The 19,995-nt window shown below is 39.1% G+C and overlaps 2 protein-coding genes across 2 annotated transcripts; one reads left to right on the plus strand and one right to left on the minus strand.

The window, feature by feature from the left end:
- The first annotated feature begins 1,879 nt into the window (after positions 1-1,879).
- LOC116209526 (serine/threonine-protein kinase PBL27) lies at positions 1,880-7,776 on the plus strand. The gene is made up of 5 exons (XM_031543182.1): positions 1,880-2,419; positions 3,516-3,742; positions 4,190-4,379; positions 5,470-5,861; positions 6,633-7,776. Exons 1-5 carry the CDS (start codon positions 2,263-2,265, stop codon positions 7,251-7,253), a joined length of 1,587 nt encoding a protein of 528 aa, XP_031399042.1. The 5' UTR covers positions 1,880-2,262; the 3' UTR covers positions 7,254-7,776.
- Positions 7,777-7,872: 96 nt separating this feature from the next.
- LOC116209525 (ISWI chromatin-remodeling complex ATPase CHR11) lies at positions 7,873-15,567 on the minus strand. Its single transcript, XM_031543181.1, is given in 26 exon segments — positions 7,873-8,149; positions 8,250-8,357; positions 8,503-8,718; positions 8,831-9,009; positions 9,280-9,445; positions 9,552-9,610; positions 9,693-9,750; positions 9,851-9,920; positions 9,998-10,087; positions 10,187-10,263; positions 10,352-10,383; positions 10,461-10,649; positions 10,739-10,832; positions 10,910-10,997; positions 11,084-11,304; positions 11,470-11,543; positions 11,657-11,939; positions 12,018-12,152; positions 12,486-12,707; positions 12,807-12,986; positions 13,464-13,561; positions 14,284-14,396; positions 14,511-14,601; positions 14,604-14,613; positions 14,715-14,840; positions 15,234-15,567. Coding segments are annotated over 26 exon segments (3,222 nt in total). The 5' UTR covers positions 15,459-15,567; the 3' UTR covers positions 7,873-8,131.
- Between the last annotated feature and the right edge of the window lie 4,428 nt (positions 15,568-19,995).

The raw sequence follows: 19,995 nt of genomic DNA on the forward strand, positions 1-19,995 counted from the left end.
TATATTGTACTTCATATATGTAAACTTTGCTTAGAGTGTAGAAATTCAAAATTCACTTAAAGCACCGCATTGTCAAGATTAAGTCAATGCAAAATAACTATTAGTCTCAACTAATATGATGAATGCAACTTATTATCTCACCAGAAAATATTCAGGAAAAAAAGATCTCACCCAAAAAAAAAACTGGAAACCCGATTACAATACAACAAAATCTAAGAATTTGTCAATTTGACAATGAAGGTAAATTTGACAATAGGGTAAATTTTTGTGTTAATTGATATAAACTAATGGGTTGGAAAGACAAAGTAAAGAGCCAAAATTTACATATATTGATTAAATTTAAAAGTATAAGAAATAACTCTTCATTTGAAGGGAAAAAAAATTGAAGGAGAGTATTTCTTTATCTTTTATTTTTTTTATAATTGTGGATAAAAACTATTTTTAATTTAACTAAAAGTGGAAGCTGTCAGGGAAAGGGTTTACAAGAGTATATAAAAATCTCTACGGTCGATCCTCTGACTAGTACTGGACGTTGGATCAAGTACCATGACGTCATGCCTTTGGCCCTTTGATCCCGTCATCTATCGATCCAACGGCCAATACGAAGAGACACCTTAGGGACAACATACCCCGACCGCAGAGAATCATTTCCGCTTGCGCTTGATATAGGTTTTTTTTTAAAACATGTGTTAAGAATGTCCATCACAAGTGTGGACGCACATCCCCCGTGCGGGGCCCACATTCAGGACCGCAATCTAATCTCCATTATTATTTCTTACCCTGCTGTTATTTTTAGTTACTATATATTTTATATAACCTATAAAAATATATATATATTTTATATTCTATATTTCCTTTATGTCTTTTATTAATTAATTAATGGGCTATCCAAATTTATGCTCTATTAAGAAAGGTAATTTTATCACATTTTTACCAATTAAACACACGAGTATTTATTATATTTCCGAATTGAAACACAGAATTCATAGCATAAATTAGAAAATCCACAATTAATATTATTATCATTATTATTTAATTAATTCCCTCTAGATTTTCATGTTAAAAGTCCCGATTGCAATTTATATGTACTTTCCCACACCGCATATACATGTTAAAACGATAGGAGAATAATCATTATATGATTAAATTTGACATTGCAACTATTACTTAGATTTTTTTTTCCTATTAAAATTTCAAGGAATATGTGACGATTCGACTCAACTTTAAATTTTCTTTATTTAACTTTTATTTGATTTTGACCTCTACATAGTTTGGCCGTACTAGATGCAAAATGAATTATTACAGGTGTGAACTGCTATAAACTGCAAAAAAAAAAAATCAACATAAATTTGCATAAACTGTCAACTTTTCATATCCATTTTCCTTAAAGATTGTCGACTATGCATGACCCAGCCTAAGATAGTAAGAGATAAAGGCTCATTGAAGAAAAGAAAATCACCAAGTAACTCGAAATTATAGAGTCATTAGGAGGTACAATCAAAATTAATGGCAACACGTGAAGAGACGTCGCAACATACAAAAAAAAATATTGGATTAATAAACTTTTTTTATCTATTTTGATTCAATGTATTTTCCTCGTATGCATGACAAATAGCAATTACGTGCATGTAATTTAACCTTTTTGGGCAAGTTATCCGTATGTATTTAAGTCAATAAATAAATGGAAATAAGGAGGAGTCTTATCTTGGCATCTTCCTATGAATCAATGAGATTACGTATTATTGTTGGCTCTTAACTACCCATTTCACTCGAATAATCAATTAATTAATTACGATTTTTTTTTTGCTCTTTCTAATTTCCAAGAAAACTTTTTTTATATATATATAATGATATTCACTTCCCTCAAAATTCTTTTGAAATTTCGTTAAATTTTAATTTATTTATTTTTTGCCCTTTTCCTCCCCAACTTTTTTTCTTTACCTTCTCTTCCACTACATCATCAGCTCCGCTGCTGCTCCCTTCTTTCCTCGATTTGTTGATCTGCTCGCTGGTGTCGATCTTGCCTCTGATGGGCCACAAGATTCGCAGATAAACCGCGTCCGGAGAGAGGGAAGGAGTGATTTTGATGAGAATTCCTCTGGTGGGTTCGTCTGATTCTGAGGAAATGATTTCTAAAGTTTGAAACTTCGGGGGGTGGGGAGGAGGAGGTTGTATGACTCAGTTGCTCTGATTGTCTGTCTGCTGGGGGAGTTCAATTAGGGTCGGGCTCGATTAGTGGGGGAGGGAGGGGGGTGTTCTGATATGGGTGGGTGTTTTCCTTGTTTTGGATCATCCGAGGACAAGGAGGGCAGTGGCGGGGTGAAGAAGGAAGTGAGCAGTAAGAAGGATTCTTCTTCAGTCAAAGATGGGTCTGCTGTTGCTGCTCAGTCTCATCACCATGTCAGCAGAGTTGGCTCAGGTAAACGACCATAGCCCAAGGAGGAGAAACAAACGGATTTGTTTCCTCGGAAATTGTCGGGGGTTGTTTCTTTTGTTCTTGGTTTTGTTGGGTTAGTGTCAGTTATACTGGAATTTCGGGTATTCTGGGTTGGGTCCTGAGTGCTGTGATGTTGTGTTCGTTGCTAGAGGCAGCTCTTGCTTTGATCTGATGTGTTAGTCTTTCGTCTTCTGCTCAATTGGGGTTCCTTTTGCCTTTCTTCGCTGAGTCTTGATTGATGAATTCGGGACATTTGTCTGCCCAGCAAGTCGTGCCAATGATGTTTTGAGATTGACTCTGGCTCTGCAAGGTCGTCTTTGTTGCTCGCTCGTTTCTTTAGTGCTTGTAGCTTGGTCGGTTAATTAAGGGGTAAATTGAGGGCACCGATTGCCAATCGAGTGCAAATTTTGAAACTTGTTTTGAGAAGCGAAGTCTGTGATGACCATACTGGAGCATTTTGTTGATAGATTGTGTGTTTCTGTTAGGGTGCATGAGACAATTTGCTAGGCTAATGTTGGATTGCATTGAGGCAGATTTAACTGGGTGAATTTGAGTTATGGGACTAATGGGAGGACCTAGCAGGCTAATTGAAGGCAGGGACGATATTAGTAAAGACTAAAGACTGTTTGGTAACTTAAAGCTGTTAAATTTGAAGAAGGAAAAGAAAATATAATAACAATTCTTGCTCTTCTATGGAGGTTGTTCTTAGAATTCACATATAATTTAAAGCCTCAGAATTGACAGTGAGATCCTATCCAATAAATGTTGATTTTGATTAAAGATGACATTGAGAATACAATGGCACGTTAGAGTTTCTTACATTAAAAAAAAGAAAAAAGAAAAAAGAAGAAGGCTAAGGATGTGAAAAGTTTTGGTTGAACTTTGATTGGTAACTTGTTTATGAATTTCCCCTATTAAATAAATATGTCAGGGAGTTAGACTTGCTGTTACTATATCATCATGATCGAATTGCTGTTGATTTGTTTCTTTGTCAGCATAAAGGAATCACGATGCTTTCAAGATACTGACAATTCAATCTGCCTGAAATACTGCTTTGCTCGGTCTTTGTTCTAAATAGGAGGTCATAGGCTCCACCTCACTCTAGATAAAGCAAAATCTCGAGGTGGTTCAGATCCAAAGAAGGAAGTCTCAGTTCCAAAAGAGGGACCCACTGCCCATATTGCGGCCCAGACATTCACTTTTCGAGAGCTTGCTACCGCTACAAAGAACTTCCGGCACGAATGCCTATTGGGTGAAGGAGGATTCGGCCATGTATACAAAGGTCGCTTAGAGAGTACTGGACAGGTAACTTATCACATTGGGGGAATCCTCTCTCCATGATGTTTATATCCTTTCACCACCATATTCTGTCATGTCTTATGCGGAGAAGCAGAATTGAGGATTTCATCGGACGTTTATGGGATAATATGTCTTAAAAACACATCTCAATTTCAGCTCTATTTTTGTACTTTGAATTATTCTTGGGATTGATTATAAACATGAAGCAACGTGATTGTAGGATGACACTTTAGGCAATTTTAGATATCACATTGATCACCCGAATTGCTTGCTGACTACGGTAGTGCTCTTTTTTCCTTTCTGTATCTGAATATTCACGGCTTTATACGAAATGGGTTATGATTCACTGGATTTGGATGACTGGATTTTTTGTTCTTAAACCATCTGCTGTCATTAGCGATTTCAGTTCAAGGTTGACTTGTTTTATGGCTGATTGAAATTATGTCTTTATAGGTGGTGGCCGTTAAGCAATTGGATCGGAATGGGCTTCAAGGAAATAGAGAATTTCTGGTGGAAGTTCTCATGCTTAGCTTACTACACCACCCGAATCTTGTCAACTTGATAGGCTACTGTGCTGACGGGGATCAGAGGCTCCTTGTTTATGAATTTATGCCTCTGGGATCATTGGAGGATCACTTGCATGGTAAGTATACATTTTCACATGAAGGTTATCATTGTTTTCTGTGCAAGGGGATGTAACAGGTTTTCTGCTTTGGTATGTCCATGATGTTGGAGATTCCAGTTTCATGGGTTGTGTGAGAGAGATATTTAGTTGCTGATGAGGTTTTTTTTTTTTTTCCCTTTCTCTGCTGGGGATCTGATTTCTTTGCTGCCTGAGCTTGGTGATATACATTGATTTAAGTGCTAATCGTGTTCATAGTATTCTCGGTTTCACTACTTTACTGGGGTGCTTGCAAGATAATTGATGAGTTCAGTGGAGGTTCTTATATCCAGAAAAGATTTGTGCTTTTGATAATATAAATTGGGGCAGTGTTGTTTACTATATCATCATAAAAAGATATAGGAAGACATCCACGATTGGACTGTTGACTACGTGACTGAGAAAGGAACTTAGCTTCACCTAACAATGATTGCATACTGTTGCACGTACTAATATTTTGAGAGGAATAGCATTGCACGTACTACTATTTGAGAGGAAGAGCAACAGAAGTCTTCGGGTCACAATCTTGGGATGGTTTTGGTATGGTGGGATGGAAATAATGTGGAAAATCCCATTTCTATTTAATGTGAAACTGATACGAGTGTGTTAGAAAAGTAATGATGGGATCACAGATCAGCTAATTGGATTCGTCTGAGTTTTGCTCTTGAGCAGCTGAGAGATTTGACTTTGTTGCATTGATGTGTAACCAAATAGTATTAGAGCTCATGGGAGATAAAGGAAAAGAAACAAAGATATGTAGAATGAAACTTTTTCTGATCGTACCTCCTATTTCTGCCGCTTTGCGTGCCTTAAGTGCTGTAGTTTATGGCATTGTCGGATAGGAGCCATGAAAGCTGAATTATCTCAAGTTTGTGAATGACTTCATGTTTTTGGCAGATTGTATAATACAAGATATAAATTGTATTCTCATCTTTCTTGAACCAGCGTCATTTACTCGTGATTATTAGCTCATCTACCATCCCACCTTCCATTGTTGTGTAATTTACTTTCGCTCAGTCATGGTGTTTTGGAACTCGCCAAAGCTAATTATTCAACTATTACTTCTTTTCAGACCTTCCACCAGACAAGGAGCCACTGGACTGGAACACAAGGATGAAGATAGCAGCAGGAGCAGCAAAGGGGTTGGAGTACTTGCATGACAAGGCCAACCCACCAGTGATATACAGGGATCTCAAATCGTCCAACATCCTTCTCGATGAGGGCTACCACCCAAAGCTATCAGACTTTGGACTTGCAAAGCTGGGGCCTGTGGGCGACAAGACCCACGTCTCCACTCGGGTTATGGGTACATACGGGTACTGTGCTCCAGAGTATGCCATGACGGGCCAGCTCACCCTGAAGTCCGATGTCTACAGCTTTGGAGTCGTCTTTCTGGAGCTTATCACAGGGCGCAAGGCAATTGATAACACAAGGGCCCCAGGAGAACATAATCTCGTTGCCTGGGTAGGTATTTCTATCTTTTATGCCCTATCATTATGTAGGTGTTCTTCGGGTGTAAGGCCCCTTATGAACCTAACCTAGACCTGGAAACATCGATCTAGCATTGTGTCAAACTGCGCTGGACCAGACCAGCCAGATCGACTGGTTGAGTTAGGAACAGTAAGCCTTTCGTGTTTCTAAACCTCTTAGAACTGCAGCAGGCCTCTTTTATATATATAATTAAGTTTTGCCTTGAAAGTAGGCCTTTTTGGCAAAAGATTTTGATAAATTGTCATGGGTTTTACTTTGAAGCTATTGACGATATTCAAACTGTCAGTGTCATATAATTTGGAATGGTATATACTGGAGCTTCCAAGTACTGCAACTTCCAAAATTGAACTTTTATATTCTAAGACAAGAATTGAGAATTTGGAAGGTTAACAAATTTTGTAATTGCAGAATTGGAAAAGGAACCTAGAAATAAGAGGAAGATTGTCGCTGCTGCCATACAGGGTGCATATTTGAAACTAGATGAATGAAAAAACAAGATTAAGATTGAACGCCTGCTTAAAATTACTCCCAAGTAGTCCTAAGACAGTGGTCACAGGGCTCACCCCCCACGGTTGAATGATGGGGGCTAGGAAATTCAGCTTGATGCATGTAACAATGCCCGCATCTGCTCCAATACATATATGAACTATCTTCATGGCATTCTCATAGACAGATCAGCAAGAGTTAAGATACCTCTTGTTTTTAACTGCTTGTTTTATGTCTGTCGAACATGGTCCTCTATAGGCAAGGCCACTCTTCAAAGACCGGAGGAAGTTCCCAAAAATGGCGGATCCATTACTGCAGGGCAGATATCCTATGAGAGGACTTTACCAGGCCCTTGCTGTCGCGGCAATGTGCTTACAGGAACAGGCAGCCACGAGGCCTTTGATCGGCGACGTCGTGACTGCTCTCACGTACCTCGCTTCCCAAACATATGACCCGGTTGCAGCTGCAGCCCAGAACAATAGGGTGGGCCCATCGACTCCGAGGCTCAGAGATGACCGGAGAAGCCTGGCGGATGGTGGGCTGGACAGCCCGGAGGGCGGGACACGTCATGGGTCCCCCTCCGCTCACAGGAACTCACCCGACTTCAGGAGACGGGACCGCGGGAGGGAATTGAGCAGTGCAGGGACTGAGGCTGCTAAGACCGAGTCTGGAGGGGGCTCAGGGAGGAAGTGGGGGCTGGACGAGTCGGAGTTGCAGGACTCGCAGAGGGACAGTCCTGTGAGCGTGGGGAGAGCGAGGGAGCGGAACCGGGACCTCGACAGGGAAAGGGCAGTGGCGGAGGCTAAAGTGTGGGGGGAGAACTGGAGAGAGAAGAAGCGGGCGGGAGCAGTTGGGAGCTTCGACTCCACGAACGAGTGAAGGGAGGGGACGTATTGGGATGGCTCGTGAATAATATGATGGGGTTGGGGTTGTTCTTTGTATCCGACTATTTTGACTGTTGGCTTGTCCAAAAGTAGGATTCTTCTTTTTCTTACGGCTTAGTTTCGATTATATGTGGGTTGGGTACGTACAAGCAGGGGAGACTCGAGTCTTTGAGAAAAGGAAGAGAGAGATGATGTGGTCGTAACGCAGAGTATTCGCTCATGGCGAGGGCTCTCATGTCCTTTTCATTTGTAATTAGGTGATCTCTTGATGTTGAAGATAATGCTTGAAGAGAGTGGGGCGAGTTGGAAGGGGGCGAGATGATTACTGAATTTTGCCCCATTTGTTGATGCTGAAGATGATGATTGAAGAGTTGGGTGAGAGTTGGAAGGGGACGAGATGATTGCTGAATTTTGCCCCATTTGTTTGTAACCCAAGCACTGTTTCTGCTTCTTCTTCACTACTGTATATGATCGGGCTTCCGATTAGTTTGCCAATGAGATTCCATTTTCGCACATTCTGTTCCGGCTTACCTCTTCTTCGCAATCACTTTTCTGATCGCAATGCGGTATATATTGTACTACACAACGAGACGAGTACATATAAATGCACTAACTCAAGTTAACTAGCAATTACTATTTATATGCCCCACTCCAAAACGAGATAAAAGTTGAATGTATTTAATTCAGTTAACTAGCTCATGATAGCTCTGTTCGCCAATATACAAGTTAATAGGATCCATACATGAATTAATAGCATTCCTAAATTGGGACGCCGATAGCAGGAGAACTAGCAATGACTACTTTGCCAGGTTCTCAGTTGTGCACCCAACAAAACAGGGTTTCCCCCAAAAAAAATTGATCTCCGTGCTCCCATCACTTCCTCCTCTTACCCTGCAGAGATGTAAAGAGTCAGCACTCTCAATACCATAACCATGCTTTACATAAATGATCTCGAGCGGGTAATTGGGAGGGGGGAGAATAATGCAAGTACCGAGCTAAGATAGTCGTCCATGGAAGACTGCCGGCGCTTCTTGAGGGAACTGGGGCTCTCGGTGGCCTGTTGCCTAGACTGGGAGCGTTTTGATGGAGTGTTCATGCTCTGAGAAATAAGGCCCAAAACAACAACACGATTAGAAGAGACCTGAACAACAAGATTAAAGCTACCCCGTATTACACATACGTCCACATCATTCTGGCAAAAAACTCAACTTAAAAGAGAGAGAGAACAGGAAGATGGAATGAACCTTGGCAAGCTTTTTCTCCTTCCGCGCCTGTCTCTCCCTCTCGTCGTACTCTTGGTTTTCCTTCTCCACCAGTCGAATAAGGGTGTCGCACCTCCTTGCAAGCTCTTGGGTAGTTCGGGATTTCACAAACCAATCAAACCGAAAAAGTGGTGATGTCCTAAAAGCTGCCTTGAGCTCATCCCAGTTTCCATACCCAAGCTTGTGGACCATGCAGATCTGTTGATAGTTGAACGGTATAATTAAAAGAATGTTACATGACATCAAAAATACTGTGCAACAGTTTCAGGTAGGATTTCCCAATGAAAGATAGCAGCAGTCTCAGTCTCACCATGAATCTGTCACATTCTTCATTGTATAGCTTCCCTTTATTCTGACCATACTGGATCTTCAATTCAAGCCATGGGTTCTTGTAGCGATCCAATTTCTTTCCAATAGCTTTCATTATCTCATCCTTCCGGGATATTCTGGCTTCGCCTCTCTCAATATTCTTAATAATCCGGTCATAATCTGGTCATAAAAGAATCAATGATGAAATTAACTCTCCAGTCCGAGAACCCTAAGATAAAGTCAACCCAATCCACAGTTACCATAAGAGTAAAAAGGGAAATCAAAGTAGCAACTGGCAGGAAGGCTTTTTTACACCACGACTATCTGAGATTGCTAATATCATTGAAATTGGAATGAGGAAAGAGAACCTGATTTGGCACTAAAATGTCACTAATTTTATAAAAGCTGTGCACTATGTAGGGAAAAGTGTAGTATCAATTCCAGACTCACCATTTAGTTCTTTGTATCTTTCCTTGAAGACCTTCGCATATCTTTCTACTTCCTGCTCCGTCTTCCCTTCCATTTCAGAAGCAATACTTTTTATATCATTCCGACCATATTTCTCACAGGCCCTGATGAAGGTATTGAAATCTCTTCTACTCCACGAGGAAAACCCCTAGTTACAGCCACTTTTCAGTTAGAAAACAGAGATTAAACAATTCTCATCAAGATGATTGGAGTTTTACAAAATTTTAACTCAGTGAAAAAAATAGAATAAACACCTCTTCTAATAACTGCTCCTTCTCTTCCTGCTCCTCAGCAGTCAGTGGATCTCCTACATCTGCTAAAAGAATCAATGAGCATGGAACTCGGGAAAACAAAACTATTAGCAGATCAAGTTAATAGAAAGTCTAAAAAGATACCTTCAGGTTCGTCCACTTCTATGGAGTCTTTCATTTGCTGATTTTTCTGATGTGTTTGCTGCAACATGGAGTAGATCGATGCATTAGTAATTGACTATTACCCTATGAAAAGATCAATGAACATATAACCAAGAAATAAAAGAATCAACGGCACCCACCATGAGGTAGCGTACTTCTTTCTCATATAATTCGCTCAGCCTTTGAGTGTTAAAGAACTGGAAATCATGCCTGCAGGTAAAATTAAGTAAATGTAAGCAAAGTTCAAAGAACCAGAGGAAATTGCACTAGTTTCTACAAATTCTTACAGCTGGGGCATGCGAGGAATTCGAGGCTCCTTAGGTTTCGCCGGACCACCTTGCCGCAGTGTCTGCTTGAAGTACTCAGATTCCGAATAACTAGTTGCAGAACCAAAAATAGATTGTATCAATTTTCCTAGCCAAATGAAAGAACGACATAAAAATCTTAGATTCGACAATGAGAAGTCAAGAACTTACTTGCGCTTCCGCTCTCTTTTTGGTGGTTCAATCCAGTTCTCACTGACAATTTTCTTGAAATCAAACTTATTCTCATCCTATAATGAACACAGAGCAAAGCATAAGACTACATCTTCACGTAACCAACATATAACAAAACAGTAGAGCAGGAAAGACAATGAATACCTTCTCATCATCAAAATCATAAAGTTCAGCAGCTGCAGAGAAGAAAAAACAACATCAGAATGAGTTGCAAATGCAAAAACAACTAACTTCTAGTCCTGAGTGTACATACTGTCATCCATCTTGAATTTGATAGCATCTTCAGTGAACTTTTTCATCTTGGCATCAAGTTCAGCAGTAGCTTCTTCTCCTTTAGCAATGATCCTGTCAATATCCTCATCTGTAATAGTGCTGTCCTTGGAACTGAAAACCATTTCAGCACCAAATCGAACCATCTGAAGCAGCTCATCTTTGTTGACAGCTGCTTGCAAAAAAGGTGCAGTAAGTTCACTGGCAACTTCAATAAGTGTGTCCCTGAAAATTATATAGAGAAATGAACATTTTGCTTACTTTTCTGCTCTGCCAATCGACCTTGTTGGATAACTAAGGCATCCAGAGCAAGCTTTTTGTAGGCTCTCTCGATAACTTTTTCCTCAATGGTGTACTGTCACACAAGAAGTTTAGAAGATTAGAATACATACAGCATAGTCCTCAGTTTAGATACCAACCGCAGACACAAACCTCAGTACAGAATCTGAACACTTGAACTTCCTTCTTCTGACCAATTCTATGTGCACGGTCCTGTGCTTGCAAATCAACTTGAGGATTCCTGAAACAAATGTAGAAGATGAATGAGCTGAGGATAAAACCAGTGCAGACATTTAAAACTGCAAACATAATGTAAGGCCATCTCACCAGTCACTGTCATAAAGAATGACAACATCGGCAGTGGCCAGATTAATACCAAGGCCACCAGCCCTTGTTGACAATAAGAATACAAATTTCTCACTTCCAGGCTGATTAAAAGCTTCAATGGAGGCATCTCGATCTTCTCCACCAGTATTGCCATCAATACGGCAATACTGGTATCCACGGAACATCAAATAGTCTTCAAGAATGTCCAGCAGCCTTGTCATCTAATATCAAGATCAAATATCTCAGCAACACATAACACAGCCATCACATACAAATCCTGAAGAGAATAAGCAAAGATTGAAAAGGAAAATGGAAAAAGGAAAAGCTGAACACTGACTCAGGTATTCTCTTTCCTTATGAAAAAGAAGTTTCAATGAAAAACCAACCTGTGAAAAGATGAGGACCCTGGAATCACGCTCTTTTAGTTTTGGAAGCAGCTTATCTAAGAGAACCATCTTACCTGCAGTGATACCATAAGCAGCATGTCACATTTAAATAAAAAAATAGGGCAATATTCATGAGCATAGTATACAGAAATCAACAAAGCCAACATCAGAAAGACAATGGACTGACCAGCACTGGTGATAAGATGATCCCCAGTGGTATATGGAGGGCCAGGTTCCGCTCCTTGAAAAAGATACGGGTGATTGCAGCATTTGCGCAACTGCATTGCTATGTTCAGAAGTCGCTTGCGTTCTCCACCAGCATTAACAACTTCTAAATCTTTCTGTAGGAGAGCTCTATAGTAATGTTTCTGCATCTGGGACATGCCCACTTTCAAAATTGTTTCCTTCTTTGGTGGTAACCCCTTCTCAACATCTGACTTCAACCTCCGAAGTAGAAATGGTCGGAGCACCTAACCAACAGAAATAGTATCTTGAGCAAATCAAATGGATGAGCTTCTGCAGCTAAAACTATTAGGTTTAGTGCCAACCTTGTGAAGTTGTTGGACGACTTCCTGCTGATCATTCTCACCAGATATTTGAAACCATTCATCAAAAGTCTCAGCCGAACTAAATATTTCCGGCAGCAAAAAGTTGAGGAGAGACCACAACTCATGAAGGTTGTTCTGCAGATAAAAATTAAATATAAATGCATTCACTAAGAAAACTACCAGTGGATATCATTTATTTCAACAAGTACAAGATAATCAAACTTTTAAAAGATGCCCGTAACAGTGAAGGTTCTAAAGGGAAGAGAAAAGAAGCAAGCATCACCAAAAACTTACCATCACAGCCAACAGATAGAGAGGCTTACACGCAACCACATGCATTTAAGAATATATTGTCATGCTATGGAGTGCCTTTCATACACCTTTCTTTTTCTCTTTTTTTTCCTCAAAATAATAAGAGATATATCATCATCATCCAAAAATCCAAGATGGGACCGTTCATGCATATACCTGAAGTGGTGTACCAGTAATAAGAAGGCGGTAATTTGTATTATAAAGCCTCATTGTTTTAGATAGCAGAGAATTTTCATTTTTAATGCGATGGGCTTCGTCAATGATGATGTATCGCCAACTGAAACGGCGCAAGGCAGACTTCTCCTTGATTGCCATCTCAAAACTCGTGACGCACACATCAAACTTCCCAGCAACCAGTAATTCCTCTCTTATGTACCTCTGCATAAAGAAGAGATAGAGAGAATTTTTCATTGAAACAGGCTTATCTATAGCATAACATAAAAATTAACGTAAACCATACAGTTTTGAAGACCTCACCCTTTCTTCAGGATTTCCTAGAAATTTCACAGCTCGTAAAATTGGGCAAAACCTACGAATTTCATTCATCCAATTGCCCAGAGTTGATTTTGGAGCAACTACCATGTGAGGTCCAGTGATTCCTCTGAATTCATGCAGATAACCCAATAAGGAGATCGTTTGCAGTGTTTTGCCAAGCCCCTGGCAAACAAAAATCACAAATAAATATCAAATGTAATTAGAAAAGCATGTCATATATCCCTCTATGAGCTTCATATGCAACGTACAGCTCAGTTTTGAAATGGATTATCAGATTTGGTTTTCAATAATTTGCGCAAAGATCGGAGTATTTCCTATCCCAATTCATTGGGGTGAACAATTGAAGTGAAGACAGTGTAATATTGCAACTATGTGACATGGAAATTTGCAACTATGTGGTGCGGAAGATGGTTTCATAACTTCTTGAATGTGAGTAACTAATTTTGAAGTACATATGTGCTAGATTAGTAAGATATCCAAAAGTAGATTCATACATCATTTTACCCCAATTACAGAAACCAGTAAATGCTCACCACGGCAGTGGAGCAGAGAAGTCTTAAATTTCAGTCACTAATGAGATTATAAGAATCCCAATGATAACAAAGAGGGGGGGAAAAAAAAGCACCACTTCGGACATACCATCTCATCTGCCAGTATTCCATTTATACCATTCTCGTACAGTCTTATCAGCCAATTCAACCCAGCAAGCTGGTAGTCCCTCATTTTCCCCTGGATACCTAAAACAAGAGGGCACATCAATTGCCAAAATATAAGCAGCAGGGAGAGGTGTAAATAAGTCTGTTCTTTGCTTTACAATAATATATGCACTAATACTAGCAAATTATAAAGAGCAGCCCTTACTAATACATATCAACTGCCAACATTCAAGCTAACAGGTTTAATAGGTAGTAAGCAACTCTTCCCTTCACAGAACATCTGAAGATATCGTCTGCCTTAATATTTGCAATATGTTAGAAGAGTGCCTCTCAGGTTCCAGCAGCATTTTGAAAACCAAGCAAAGCTACTGGGATAATGCTGAAGTATGAAATGTCCAGCCATCATAAACTATACGAAAAGGACCAAAACTTATTATTATAAAGAAAAAGTGACCTCATAGTGGACAAGTGAACCCATTGATGGGTACAAAGGACAAACGCTCCTTCAATCTATGATGGACAACACCGATTCGCAAAAGGCACCCCTTTTTCCGAAATAAATTCATCAAAGACAAAAGAAAGTCTCTGATTAGCTACCAGCAATGCCTATATCTAAAAGTACAAACAAACATGAAGAAGCCACGCACTGAAATTTCAAGCAAAAGTACAAAATGGGGAATCCAGGGTGTAGCCAGAAATTGTAGAATTGCCCAGTGTAAAACATCTGCATGATGAACTACCCAGAAAATTTAGTAGTTATGAATGCCACTCATGCACATGAGAGACAGAGGGAGAGAGATTACAAGAGGGTTGTGTCACCAGCCGTGTGTTTCCTGTACCAGACAGACCGTCTTCCTCCTCCTTAAGGTATTCTTCATCTTCTTCCTCTTCAGTCAATTTGGATGCGTGACGACCCCTGCAATTATTTTAGGCACAGATCATCACATCACAAACACATAAAATTCATGAACTCAAAGACAAAGTCCATGGTACCAGGTACTATCACTCCTGAAGGAAGAGAATATTATACCTTCCCTTGGTCTTCTGGGAAGCAGCTTGATTGCCTTTGGCAAAGTGAGCAAATATCTCCGTCTGCTCCAAGAGATACTTCAACCGTCCTTCCCCCGATTGTTCTGCCATTACAAGTTCAACCCAAAAATACTCATATCAGTAGTCAAAAGATTAAGCTCACTAGCTCCCAAGAAGCGGAAGCTTTTCCAACATTTAAGCGCACCATGTCTGCATCTATTTTAGCATTTTGTGCATCCAATATTTCCTGAATCTTCTGCTTCTTTAATCTCTGCATTTCCTTCAGCTTGGCCTTCTCACGCTTACTGATTTCTGTGTCCTCTTTCTCATCCTGCATATTGATAATCAAAAGAGGAATTAGACGTGCCCAAAACTGCATATTAAGATGCTTCGATTACATGCCCTCAGCACATCAGATGAGCCCTGAACGGTCATTCAATACAATGCAACTTTGCTCCGCTAATAGAGACCATAGTTACTCGGTTAAGCTAAAAGGAGCAATTTCCGGTTTTCATGGCGACCTGATAGCTATAAGTCTAACCTAGATCCTCAACTACGAACAAACCCGCCCGGAGCTCCAATCCAGGGGCATATTTCCTCACCACGAGCATCACAAGAGCTCTTACCCGCCCTGACAAGCAAAACCCTAGCAAGCACGAACATATCCGCGCCTCTAATAGCAAGACAGAGAAAAACAGAGCGGCAATCCGGAGAGACACCGCACCTCATCGTCCTCATCGCCGTCGCCGCCGTCTTCGATAGCAGCAGCGGGATCGTCCTCGTCTTCGGCGGAGCTGGCGGAGCGGGCGACGGCCTCGAGCTCCTCCTCATCGACCTCCTCATCGGCGGCCTGCTCCTGCTCCTCGTTGACCTGCTCCTCGTCGGAGGGGTTGGAGCCGTCGGACATGGCCTCGTCAGACGACGACTGGCGCTTCGATGGCCTCGCCATTTCTAGGGCTCGCGATCGGGTCGAAGGGGTTCGCTTTCTTCTTCTAAGAGAGAGACATTCAAGGACGACTCGCTCCGAGTAAAATAAAAGTGGGGGAGAACTTCGCAGTTGTGGATCCGGGGATTACGTATATATAGAGGTTGGTGAAACGGCGTCGTACGAGGAAGGAAGTGCCTTTCGTAAAGACGGGTTTGGGGTGGCGGGGGGAGGAAAAGAAGCGTTTCACTTTTCCCGCCAATTTAGCGGAAATTGGGGATTCCCGCGCCTGGAGGAGCGGCGGTTCACCGGCGCCGGGCTGGGCTCGAGTGGCTCGGACCAATGGACCAGTTACGTGCATAGGGCTGAAAACGATTGGCTTTTACGGCTCGATGAACCAAGAAATGTCTACTTGGTACGGATCAAACATCTGTTTTTATTTTTCAAAAGATAGAAAAAAAATGTTGGATCAATTATAACGTATAAAAGTCGAGAAGCGGATTGTAATTCCACTCGAATTGTAAACCCTTACATTTACGTTTAATTGACCTTTCAATTCCAATTAAATGAACTTCTAGTACATTTTATTCGTATATATATATATATATATGAATCTTGAAAAATTCGTCCATATTATTCGAATTGAGTGATAAAAATAAAAATTATTCGTCCATATTTTAAAAAGTTTTTCAAAAAATAAAAAATATTTTCTCGTTAATTGGAAAAAATTTCTTAATGTATGAGTTCCTTTTCCAAGTTCAAAATACTAGCTAAATATCCTATAAATATTCATCTTTCTATGCTTGGGTGCCTTCCATGATTATTAGTGCATCACAAAGCCAAGCTCGTGACTACAAGAGCGAGAGATGAGGAAGACAACATTCCTCGATCGGAGAGCCTGGGGAACACGAGGGTCCTCAAGCTGCGAGCCCAGAAGAGCGATATTAGGCAATGCTAGAATTAGAAGAGATGTAGAGCTTCAAATAATTATGCGTCTTGTTTTCTCTGGCTTAGTAACATTTAGGATTCTCCGTGAACCACTCAAAAAATTGTGGATTTCATCTCCTTGACGGTATTAATGAAGGTTTCATGATCAAAATTCCACGATCCTCCATTAAGAAGAGTTGCAATAAAGATGCCATGCATAAAGGACTGTGAAGATTTCCACGGAGATGAACGATGATGTATTTGGCTTAGTATTCTCCTCATAACAATGTTAGGCCTCTGACACTAGAGATAGATTGATGTGTACTTTGCCACTACAAATGTTTCATCGTTGTTCGCACCCTTTAGAGTCCAATAATCAAATCATTATGTTGATACATTCGAGTAATTAATTTTTCATCCTCCCAATTTAATCCATCCATTAAATAATATTGAAGTGCACAAGATTGCATTTGTACATGTAGATTTTCAAAAACATGCCATGAGGTTGAGTGTATGTTGATAAGAGAATGGAGATTTGTATGGAACCTCACACATTTTCTCCGCGAAGTCATATTTTGGAAACAATAGAAGAAAGAAGAAATATTTGTTTAGTATAAAGAATATTAATACAAACGTTCATTACATTAAAAGATGGTATAGCGTACTGATGCACACCTTCGTCTGTTGACCTAGATGTCGCGGGCCCGATACCTAGTGGGACCATCTGCGCCCATTTATTAGTTATTTATGATTTATCTTTCATTATATTGGGTCTTTGGCCTCCTTTGTAATTGGAAAAAGTGTTCGTTACCCTTTCTTTCTTTTTTTCGATTCATTACCCTAATTTGGCCTCTATAAGGATAATTTATCTATAATATAAACTTGACTATATCGTAATAAATAGGATAGAATAGTAATTACTTCTTAATTCATAGGTTAATTACTATATAAAAATTAATAAAGTATAATAATAATTACCATTGTGATTAATAATGCTATACATAACATAAGAGATATTCAAAGAATTATTATAAAAAGCTTCTATTTCATTAGTAAATTAATATCCATAAACTTTTAGAAGTATTGTATAGCTAACCTTATTAAAACTCAATGAAGTGTTTCTTTCATTGATATGATTGGGCCATTTTATCTAAAATTATTCAAATTCACGAAACTCTTTCATGTAATGTGAAAAGAATAAAGTACAAGCAAATACTAAAAATATTAAACTTTGAAGATTGTATCATTATTTTTCTTTAATCAAATAAAACTAAAGATTTTGAATTTTTTTTGTAAATATAGAAATCAGACCGATATAGAAATAATGTATATGAATTTATTACATATTTTTTTTGCTTTTATGTTGAATATATATTCAATATAGTGCGTGTAAAATTTATCATATTAAAATTTATAGTATAAAATAAACTTTTTGTAGATTAATATAAACTTTAAATTCATATAAATTATTATTTCTATATTTAACTTGTTATGATTAGATTTTCTTCACAAAATCCATGCAACACACGGTTCAATAACCTTGTCATGTATATATATGCATAAAAATATCTCCTAAGCACTACATTCATTTTTCATGAAATCTTATTATTCTAAAATTCAGTCATATATATCTACTAGATTTTTTTTGCCCGTGAGTTGCACGGGAGTTTTACGACAAATATATTTTTATTTAATTAATCCAAACGTAATTGTTTTAGTTAAATTTCAAAATTTCATGAAATATATTCCTTTTTTCCATAGTATATCGTATCTACAAATTATTTCCAGATATCTTTAGGAATTTTGATCAATTCATATATCACAAATAGATTGGAGAAGAAGGAGGAAAATAATGTTGTCACGTTTTCAAAATTATCATTTTTTCAATCCAATAAAAAATTAATAACTAAAACTTTTTTTCATCTCACTTGCTTTTCTGCTATCTTTTGTTGGCGTGGGTAAGCTCTTGAGATTTTAGTCTCTTTGTTGTACTCTATAATAGTCTCTTAATTAAGATTTCTGATGAGTTATCGAAACAAAACTTTGATGATACTTTTTTTATTTAAAAAACAATTTCACTATTTATTGTGTTATTCTTACTCAAATATCATATATTAAATTTCATGAATTTTTATAATTTTAGTTAAAATGAATCAATTATTTTCATGAGAGATTTAATTAATTGAGCTTTTATAAGACTTGCAATGGTTTTAAAACATTATTCAATGGAGTTTAAATTCATAAAATTATAAATTTTATTTATCTGTTCAATTCGTCCATGATAGTTCATTGACTCTAATGATTACTGTGAATATTTCTTAATATTTTTTTTTGTAAAAAAAGTCTAAAGTAGACGTGCTACCACTTTTTTTTCCTCATCTCACCCTTTTTTTTTTCATTTTTGTTTTTGAGATAAATGCAGTTTTCTCTTACACTACGTTTTGTTTGTTGGAATGGAATTAATGCATAATAGAATGGACATGGATTAAAATAGATAGATAATAGAATTGAAATTCTGATGAAATTTTTTTTATTTGGTTAGAGGAAATAAAAAAACTGAGAACTGAAATTTTATATTTTGTTGATCTGAATACACGAGGAATATGACATGCTTCAAAGCCAAAAGACACATATACCCTTGATTTTAAATATTATAATAATGTAAAATAAAAAATTTTAAAAATTAAAAGGCCAATGTTCATCTTTCTTCTTCGAAGATGAACAGAAGCACTAACAGCCATGGACATTCACATCTACTGCCATGCCTCTTGAGCTAGCTGTGAGTCATGAACCCCATGGGTGAGATCGCCCTGGGCTTGTGAACCCAGCCCCGGGGTCACGAGCCACCGATTTGGTTGAACCCAAGCTTGGGAGCCACGGGCTCATATTTTTCTCCTAGCTCAAGCTCTCTTGATCCTCGCCTCAACCAAGTCAGTGCACGAGAAGCATGGGTTGGAATCAGGCCTGAGATCTCCTTCCACTCGTGTCTCTCGCGAGCCCTGGGTAAAGGTTGGACTTGAGGTCCCGACCCCTGGGTTCATGGCCGAACCATATCCTACCCCGATCTCGGTCTCACATGGCTTCTCTGAGGTCGAGTATGACTTCGTGACCTTGAGAGACCCGCTGGAATGATGGAAGTTGCCATGGGTGGTGGAGTTAGGGAGGCAGCAGCAACCCTAGCGATAGAGGGGTGAAGGTGTCGGTGGCAGTGGATGGGCTGGGCTGGGCTAAGGGTAAGATGGTGATTGTGCTCATCTATTCCTAATGGGAATTGCTATAGAGGAGCGTGAGTCGGGCATGGCAATTCTCCCTCTATGGAGGATAAGAAAAGCTATATGGAATTGTCGTTCCCATTCCGGGTGTAAACAAACGCGGGAATGTTATTCTCTGCGAAATAGATCCGGAAGGAATTGGCAATTTCGATAAACCAATCATGCCCCTAGGGTATTTTTAGGTTTATCTCCCGACCTTCAAAATTTTGCATTATACCATTCGAACTAAGTGAAAAATTGGCATGGTGCCTCCTCTCGCTATTCTTTTTCCTATCCAACTAACCAACTTCTAGAACATCTTCCTCTAGCATTAAGACTCCGATTGGGATACTTTTGGTGTCTTTGGAAACCTTGTGTGGAAT

The sequence above is a fragment of the Punica granatum genome, chromosome 5, assembly GCF_007655135.1.
Source record: "Punica granatum isolate Tunisia-2019 chromosome 5, ASM765513v2, whole genome shotgun sequence".
Lineage (NCBI taxonomy): Eukaryota > Viridiplantae > Streptophyta > Magnoliopsida > Myrtales > Lythraceae > Punica > Punica granatum.